The sequence below is a fragment of the Castanea sativa genome, chromosome 8 (assembly GCF_040712315.1).
Source record: "Castanea sativa cultivar Marrone di Chiusa Pesio chromosome 8, ASM4071231v1".
Taxonomy (NCBI): domain Eukaryota; kingdom Viridiplantae; phylum Streptophyta; class Magnoliopsida; order Fagales; family Fagaceae; genus Castanea; species Castanea sativa.
Genome location: NC_134020.1, coordinates 33,106,824 through 33,116,387, shown reverse-complemented (window position 1 = coordinate 33,116,387; position 9,564 = coordinate 33,106,824). Strand labels below are relative to the sequence as shown.

Here is a 9,564-nt window from a genome sequence, read left to right as displayed (position 1 = left end):
ATCTGTACATCCCCCTGTTTTTGATTCCCACATGTAACCTACAATCCTGAACTATTTGCTAGCATCATCTATAATATATGGACTGCCTTCCGGAAATAGCTTAAGCTCAACTCTCAATATCAATATCTTGATTCCCCAGCCAGGGAGCAGCAAGCAGAGGCAACAACGAAAGCAACAAAGATTAATAAGCAAAGGGCATAAAATGATTGGAAAATTAAAGGTTTAACATTTGCACAAGTTCACAGATGTGATGATTCATTTTTTTGGGATTAGGGGCACTTTGCAAGTTCCTCTCTACTCATTTCCCTCAATTGTGGAGATTTCCATACGAGCCCTATTCAGTCATTAACAAAACAAAAGACTGTACAAGTTCAAGGATATTTCAGTACTTTAGGAAATAAATTGTTTCCCAAATTTTACGATATCCAATCTTGTCTAGGCAAAAGTGACCTACAATTGTTGAATAGCTATTATATTTTCATGTGGCACCCAGAAGGCCAAGGACCTGACATCATAAAGAAAGTGACCTAGGTCCATGCTTCAACATGATTTCATATAAATGATTTTTCTTAATGTTAATTTCGTTTTTCAATTGTGCTTTGGATCTTCACACTAACTTCAACAAATATAATCCAATTAAATGAATGGAAATATTGCCTCTTTGTTGTCACAGTTGGATGAATGGGTATTATGCCGGGTTCCAACAAAAGGTATCATATCAAAGAACACAAGTGAAGATCAAGACAGCTGTGGGCTGGAACTCCCAAGATACCCACCGAAAATTGAGGTGCAGCCTACAAATATAAACTATTATTCTGACATTATAAGAGATTGCCAAGACAAAGACTGTCAACTGCTTTGCTTCAATACTTGCCAGTCAAGCTCTCCCTCCCATTCAGACCATTTCAAGTTTAAGCTTTGATGCAAGCAACAAAGCCAACAGTTTTACTTCAGTTTATGGCAATGGTCCCAATAATTTGAATACTCCAATACCAGTTTCTTCTTTGGGGAGTTATATCAACCAATTGGAAAGGAAATCTAGTGAGGAAAGTAAGTATTTTGAGAATTTCCTGTCCAATGAGATTCTAAAGGACAGGAACGAAAACAAGGATCTTCAACCTAGTAAGACACTGGCCATTTATGATATGAACTACTACAGCCAAGACCAGTCCCAAGACATTTTCAACCCTAAGCCCTCAGGACCCATCATTAATTCAGGAGATTATTGAATTATCCTTCACAGAAAAGAACTTACACTGAACAATGCTTCCTAAAAGGCAAAAGGTTCCTTAACTGTGGTGGCACAGTCACGAAGACAAAGGTCATATTAGATGTAGATAAGGCACATGAGGCAAATTAGTCTCCAGTGGCAAGGGCCAATTAATAGAATGAAATCAGAAATTATGAAGCATACTTTGTATTTAATTCTGTACTGTAGAGCATGGACTCTATGTCAAATATCTGTATTTGTGCTTTCGTTAATAACAAACAGTGATATTACGAATCCAATGGCTAGGCATAGTTATATGCAGGACCATGAAAACAAATAAAACATGAAACCTATTAGTTGCGAAATAGTCTCTACTTATATAGTCTTAAGTAAACTTGAAATTGAGTGTGCTTCAGTTGTAACATTAGTTGTGCGCATCTTAAATTCGGTTCATGTTCCTATAATCAGGAGGCCTATCCTAAATACAGAAGGCAGATTAAGGCAGAGTTAATCTGCCTAAATTGCCATTCAACAAGAGCATAAACGGCCATTCAAATATTTAAGGGCACATGCACTTGCTGCTCATATAGCCGTACATTATAGTAATGACATCATTTAAACTATATGCATAAACTTGCCCAAAATATCAGTGTGCACATTTTCCTTGCAACTTTGAAGTATCATACTGGATCTCTACGGTTAAGGAAATTAGTACCATTTACAGGGACACCATTGGTCTAGAATGACAGATCCTAACTAATTGGTAAAAACAGGAGGTACCTAGTGCACAAAGCTCCCAATTTTGTGGGGCTATGGGAGAAAATGCTCAATAATTTCATTGTGTTGATCAAAGTGAAAGAGAAAAAAAGGTTTTCATTCGAAATGGGCAAAAACGAAAAAGAAAAGCGATAACATATCAGTGTGACACAATTTGATCATTACCAAGAAGCTTGAAACTGTGGTAAGCTAGAAATTTATAGGTAGTCTACTTTGTTAGGAAAATCTAGACCAATCTTTAAAAGGCCAGTACAAATTAAATAATTGATGAACAGATGGTCTTGAAAAGATACATGAGAATCCCTCAAATAATGAAGGTTATTACCAGACAGCTTTATGATACAATAAGCTGTAGAAGAAGCCTTCGAAATCAGTTCAGCTCAAAATACTGAAACAAACAAAAGTGAAACATAATTAAAAAAATAAAAATAAAAAGTAGAATATACTGTCAAAGAATACAAGATCAGGTGACATATTATAAAGAGATTTATTGGATTACTGAGTATGCCAAAAGTACTAAGAGCAGCTTTAACTGATTTTTAACATTCTACAACATTTAGATACTCATCAAAACTATAAAGGCAATAAGAGCAGCTTTAACTGTCAATGCTTCCAACAATGGCACAAGATGTAAAATTTACAAATTCATTAAACAAGCCAGATTACTTGAGAGTAAGTAACTCTTAAAAGAATAAATGATCGTTGAAGGCTAGTGTTTATCTATTCCATTAACAATATATATTAGGGCAGAAAGAAAACCAATGCTTCACAAGTCCTCACAAATATTATGAGACTAGCAAATAAAACATAAACAAACAGTGACTCATTTATATATATACAGGGTCAATGCTTACTCTATAAAAGTTGACCTGAGAACAGGCCCATGGTGGCTTGTACTGCCTTCTTGTAAGAGACAAAACGCAGGGCGAGACCAATAAATTTAGTTTACACACACACACACACACACACACACACACACATATATATATATATAGAGAGAGAGAGAGAGGGAACACCAAAAACAGTTCACTATGACTTCCAGAAAAGTTTGACACTATTGCTAATTTGGTATGATCCTATCCTCCCCCGAATCTTGCCATTCAAAAAGATGAAAATGCCTTCATATTCACTGTGTTCATATGCAGTTGTTAACCAACCGATCTTCTTCATTGGCATATAAATATTGTAATTCTAAACTTAATAAATCCTCATGCATACTGGTTTTTCCAGCTACATAAACCATTGTTTTTTTTAGATTGGATAATTAAAACACATAAACCATTGTTTGACAGCCATCTCTCTCTCTCTCTCTCTCTCTCTCAAAGAGCCAAGTGAACAGTAGTCATTGACCAAAATCACTTTAAAAACCAATTTTTCCTTAGTGTCCGTGATGTTTTTGGGTTAGCAACAAAAAAAGAGGACCCCATACCATGCACCATATGCTTTTATAAGAGTACAAGGATGGTTTTGGCATAGCCTTCCACTTATGTATGAAGCCATAAAGTTAACAAAAATTGCAAATGCTATTATCCTTTATGTGAGAAATGAAAGAAAGATCTCTTAATTTTGTGAACACATGCAAAACTTGCTACAGTTTCTTCAAAAAAAAAAAGAATCTTGGCACACTTCAAACTGTGGAACAAAGTACTAGGGATGAGAGGCCTGTGCAAAAGTCAAAAACCTCCATTTTCATAACCCTGGCAGTATTATGATATTTAATCTCTCAACTGGAATGATTCCTGGAAACTCTAGGTCAACTGGCACCTCCTCCACTTATAAGGATTGATCTTTTGAAATTCAGCACTAAATTGTATCTTGAATACTTTGATTTTGGTGTTTAATAGTGAATAGAACAAGAAATAAAGAAAGGAAAACACTAGGCAATCACACCTAGGCTTTCCTAAGCAATCACACTTAGGTAGGAGAAGGCATTCACACCCTCAAAGCTTAAAATAAGCTGCTAGAGTTTTATTAGAATCACTCTAACTTTCACTATTATTGACTACAAAGTCTACAATAAAGCCTTTATATAGGTTATTGTTAATCCTTTCCTAGACAGACTAGAACTCTAAATAACCTATTCCTAGAATTACTAGGATTACTAATAACAAACAAAAAGTACTTAATAACTTTTAAACCAAATAAGAAAAAGACCCAAAACATAAATTAAGACTTATGGGCCTTTGGTATAGCCAAGGCAGCCCATTCCCAAATCTGAAAATTACCAAATTTCCCTTATTCTAGTAAATTTATTAAAATTAAACCAGCAACTTTTGAACGTAAAAAAACTTAATCCTAAGACTCAATAATAACTAAGCTATGAAATGTGCCAAGAAAGTCCCACATCAAACCTAGGCTACCTAGCCCACAAATCTTGAACCTCTTGGTATTTAATCGTGTTTCTCCTCAAACTCTTTCTATCCACATTAGAGAGTGAGGTCATGGGTTCAAGACCCATCACTTTGCCAATAAAAAAAAAAATTTCTGGAGACCCATAACTCAAATAAACAAAAGTCATATTTCATAATCATTACTTGATTTGCCAGATCAAATTAACACATTCAAGCAAAAATCTTACATAATTTTAATCAGCAACTAATAAATATAAGACCTTTTGGCCCATGATAAAAAAAATAAAAATAAAAATAAATGGTCATCAAGAAGCTGATGACATAATCACATACCATATTCTAAAAATATTATTTTATTCTGAGAGAGACAGGACTTACTTATATAGGTAGGAAATGATACCAAGAATTATACACACCAGAATGATGTCGATGCAAAAGTTTCGACTGGATCTCAACTGAAACAAAACCAGTACAGTTTATCTCAACCACACCAGTCTCACCAGAAGAAACGAGTGCATAATATATCGGTAAATTTTACAACAGGTACCTGGGTCAGACTTTTCTTGAGCCTAATGTTAGTATTTTTCATATCAGATGTCACCTTGTCCGCCTATAAAACCACCAAAAATACCAGTAAGTAATTACACTTACGAAACATTTTCAACGTTGCTTGCGAGCATGATCTGATTGGAAAGACAATGATCATACTGAAGTAATAAATTTCTCACCTTTGTCTCAATCTCATCAACTAATGGAACCTGCCTGTCCATTTCCTGAACATATTGAAACAACTGATTAATCTATAGTTTCTTATGGCAGCACAATCAAATCAAACTACATGAATGACCAACCTCATTCATATCTTCAGCCAAATTTTTCAGTGTACCCAATCCATCTGATATGAAATCAAGACCTTGATCCTGCAGTTTATATATTTAATGAAATGAGAGTGCAGAACTGGAAATGATACAAGGCAGTAGCCCAATCATATCATCTGCCTTAAGCCATCCAATTGCAGTATGGACATAAAGATAATAATCAGGAATCCTACATGCCTGTTTCATTTTCCGCATTTCATATTCTTGTCTAAATTGACTTGATTCTTCAGTTTGCTGGAAAAAATCACTGTCAAAATTTCCATCTGAGGTTGGTAGTGAAACAATCAAGTATTAACAATCAATTGAAATGTTCAAATTCATTAAAAATTGTGACTCAAGATAGATTACAGAAGCACTGGCACCTGATGAGTCGAACTTGATATTCTTATGGGATGCTGAAGCTCCCCACCCTCCAGTTTGTTTGGCTGCAGTTGTGGTACCATCTGGAATTGCTTGAATCCTCTCAGGCAGTGTAATAACCAGATCATCACGGGCGGCTAGATCTTCTTTTGAAAGACCTTTAACCTGTTTTATTAGATACCATAGAGAATTCAAGTTTAATGGCTTTGCATAATTAATATTTGCCAATATGCAAATCAGTATGAAGAAAAATGAACCTTCAGTCCTTCACCATGTAATTTGGAAAGTCAGGACAATAACCAAATGAAAAGTCCAGTTTTGAGAACTATACAAACATCAGTTTGAGACATACATATCATGCCTATCCTCTGGGTGACCTTCAATGCAAGGCCTTTTTTATTTTATTTATATATTTCTGTGGGTCATGGATCTCACTTCATTGTTTACATAAGGTTTTCTATGGATATATTTGTGCCCATTTCATCCATACCACTCCTACTCCGCATTCTGTTCTGGTGCTGCAAGGCTGGTTTTCTCAAAAACTTGCTCCAAAAGACTTGTTCTCACAAACTTTGCACTCAAAGTTTTTGTTAGGACCTAACTTCATGATACCCATCAACTACAGGGCTTTGTGCACATTGGTTAGGTGAAATATATGGTTGTAAAAGCAACCCCACATCGGTCTAGAAAGGAAATAGGCAATAGCAGCGATACCATCATAAGGTGGCAAGTGTTACATGAGAGCAAAGTGGAATCATCACTCATAAGAAATGTCTACCTAGCTAGGTGGGTATAAAGATAGCAAGAACTTTCCAAGGTTTGTATTAACTCCAAGGAAGCATTGCTGGTCAAATATGACAAACAAAAATGGAAGACCCCTTTATCGAGCTCCAAAGTGAAAGCTATAACATGCAAAGTGGCTAACATATGCCAAGTTAGTAGAGAAGCCAATGCTGGTAATTAACCCACCATGAACTCCCTTAATTGATCATAAGTAAAACAAGGGTCTTCCTACATGTTAAAATTACTAAACCTAAGACTTAGTAAATCCCACCCTCCCCCCCTTTTAGATATCGCTCTACCCCTTTAAAATTGAGCCTTTTGTGGTAAAATTAATACGGTAATTTTCAACGAATAACACATGTTAAATGGACATTAATATCAAGAACTCAAGAAAATTTAACTAGCATTGGTTTGATCATACGACAGAGGTTATTGTTTGTCCTCTTCGAAGCGTTTGTCTCTAAATCTTCGTATTCTTTTTGTCATTTTTGTTATATTCTGGTGGGGTCCTAATTGTTTCTAATTTAGTTCATTTTATATTACTATGTATGGATAACAATATGAACTTGATTTTGGATTTATCATCACATAGTTTTAGCAGTTAGAAAGGTAGATTCCATACTAAAATTTGGAGGTATTGTAACATACTATCTGTGTTTTTTTCGCATACAAATAAATTTGGAGCTATCATTACATAGTTTTAGCAGTTACCAAGCTAGCAAATAGGAAACCCAAAAAAAAAAACATAAATTATGACAAAATCCATAAATCTTAAAAGAAATTTCACAGCCTATAAAATTTCAAAATTTGCACATATATTAAATTCTTTTTTGAAGCATAAATAAAATTCAATAAAAAATTTACCTTCTTCATTGCCAATTTTCGTAGCTTAGGAATTTCATTCATCAATCGAGCCTTGGTTCGACGAACCTCCGCATTCATTGCCACAGCAGATGCCCTGTTAGTCTCCATTGAAGCTATCTCAGATTTCTGCATATTTCATTCAATAAAATTCCAAATCATTTGAGGAAAAAAAAAAAAAAACAGATTCAGTTAAGAAAAATGAAAAAAAAAAATTTGTTAAAATGAAAGAGATTCGGACATGAAAAGCAGCTTCGATTTCGGCTTCGATGGAGGAGTAGAGGTGAGCGAAGGCATCGTCGCCGTAGGCATTGAGGTCGCGTTGCTTTTCGATGTCGTACTTGTCGTACTTCTTGCATATCTCGTCGACGCGGAAGAGAATGTCGATCACGCTCATTTTGGAGGGATAGAGAAAGCTCGAGAATGAATCGTTGGCGGGGAAAGAGAATAAAAAAATGCGCGTTCGTTTTTCGGATTGGTGTTGTTCCTGGCATTGTGGTTGTTTGTTACAATCTGTGTCTCGAGATTTTCGGACGCTGTGTGCCCAAATGTGAAGTCGAGCGTAGAGAGTGGTTTGGGGAAGAGAGAGAGAGAGAGTGAAAACAGCGTGGACAAGTTTGTGCAACTCGGGGATATCTGACTACAGACCATCGTACAGAGAAAACCCAAAGAGCTTAATTAAACTACAAAATTTTAATAGTAAGAATATTACGAGCTTTGGAAGTGCCTGTAAATGAACTAATAACACGGACAAGTGTATGTATACAATACGGTGACACGAAAATTTTTGAAAAAAATAGAACTTAGGTAAAGCGAGATATGTCTATTAAATAATTATTAAATATATTTTTATTAATATTATATATATATATATGAGAGGTGCTACGTCCACAATATTTTTACAACATTTTCACAACAAATCATAGATGGTTAGTTATTATTGGTTCAAATTTGAACTTAACACTAAGATTACTTTTTTGCCCCAACAATAACAACCAGTAACAACCTGCCACTTAAGATTTGTTGTAAAAATGTTGTAAAAATGTTGTGGACATATCATTTCTCTATATATATATATATTATTAAGCATCTATTTTTCATACAATATTAAATATATACCAAATTAAGAGTAATTATAGATAATAAAGCATATTCGGGATTATTAAAAAAATGTTTAGAAATAGAATACAAACTAAGAATAAGGATGTATACTTATTTTTAAATACATTGTTACTATTCAGACCATGAATGTTCTTTTTGTTTTGTGAAATGGTATTCAATTCCTTTTGTTTTCATATTTTTTTATTTTAAAAAATAGACATGGCTAAGATACGCATGCAGATAGGGGCAAAGTCAGGAATTTTTATTTGGAGGCCAAATTGCAGCACTAATATATTTATCAAGACAATACCCCACATACACATATACACACGTTTTTTTTATTATATACACACGTTTTTATTTGATAAGTTATATATATATATATATACACACACACAGACACACACACCCAACAAAAAAAAAAACTTAGTATTTTCAATCTCAATTGTATTTTATGACGATCTTTCATAAAATAAAATTCATTTTTACCATTTTTAGTGTGAAATTCTTAAAAAGTTTCATTTTTAATACAAATTATCAAATTTTATACTAAAATAAGTAAAAAATCTTTCAATTAAACTAATAAAATTTTTCAAAACATGAATGATCCGAAACTTGGAGGAAGAAGTTAAGCTCCAAAAATATTTGAAGTTATCTTACTCTAACCCATTATGTGACAACTAAAGAGACATTTCATGTGTAGTTTTAGTGACAATATTTTTTTAATAAGTCAATGTCTTGTTAATTGCCACACAACGGGTTGAAAAATATATAGATTCAAACATATTTGGTGCTAAACTTTATCAAATATTTAACAAATATAAGAGCACATTTTACAATAAAAAATAGAATTGCAAAAAATTATGTCTAAGTAACTGTTAGACCAATTATTTTTTTAAAGAAAATCATTGGACTAAATCAAATATTTTGGAAAACCAACTCTTATTTTTGTAGACTAAATTTTGAAAATATTAAAATAATTATATATATATATATATAATTAAAAATTTTGGGGAGCTATGGCCCCCACCCTTACACATAACTACACCCCTGCATGCAGAAGTGTTTCAAGCGTGCCAAATGTTGGACACGGGTACAACACGGTATGGCACTCCAAAATTAAGTATATGTTCTTCCTAGAAAATGAAAGATACATATATGCCTTACATTATAGATCATGCAGTAGTAAGCGCATCTCCAACCCTGGATTGGACCTAGATTCACATTCCTCCTGGGCTCTGTT

The 9,564-nt window shown here is 34.0% G+C and overlaps 1 protein-coding gene across 2 annotated transcripts; it reads right to left on the bottom strand.

Moving 5' to 3' along the window:
- Positions 1-2,148: 2,148 nt before the first annotated feature.
- Positions 2,149-7,919, bottom strand: LOC142606706 (syntaxin-71-like). 2 transcript variants are annotated; one of them, XM_075778044.1, is made up of 9 exons: positions 7,462-7,919; positions 7,224-7,349; positions 5,579-5,741; positions 5,394-5,479; positions 5,190-5,258; positions 5,067-5,111; positions 4,886-4,948; positions 4,755-4,793; positions 2,149-2,375 (listed from the first exon to the last, which is right to left on the bottom strand). In XM_075778044.1, exons 1-9 carry the CDS (start codon positions 7,615-7,617, stop codon positions 2,358-2,360), a joined length of 765 nt encoding a protein of 254 aa, XP_075634159.1. In that variant the 5' UTR covers positions 7,618-7,919; the 3' UTR covers positions 2,149-2,357. The 2 variants fall into 2 exon arrangements, with proteins under 2 accessions (XP_075634159.1, XP_075634158.1); XM_075778043.1 differs by having other exon boundaries at positions 4,717-4,793; positions 7,462-7,918.
- Between the last annotated feature and the right edge of the window lie 1,645 nt (positions 7,920-9,564).

Coding starts and splice junctions, on each gene's coding strand:
- LOC142606706 (XM_075778043.1), bottom strand. CDS start 7,617: ATGAGCGTGATCGACATTCTCTTCCGCGTCGACGAGATATGCAAGAAG. Junction 7,350..7,461: donor AAATCGAAGCTGCTTTTCAT/GTCCGAATCTCT, acceptor TGAAATATGCAG/AAATCTGAGATAGCTTCAAT. Junction 5,480..5,578: donor TATCAAGTTCGACTCATCAG/GTGCCAGTGCTT, acceptor TACCAACCTCAG/ATGGAAATTTTGACAGTGAT.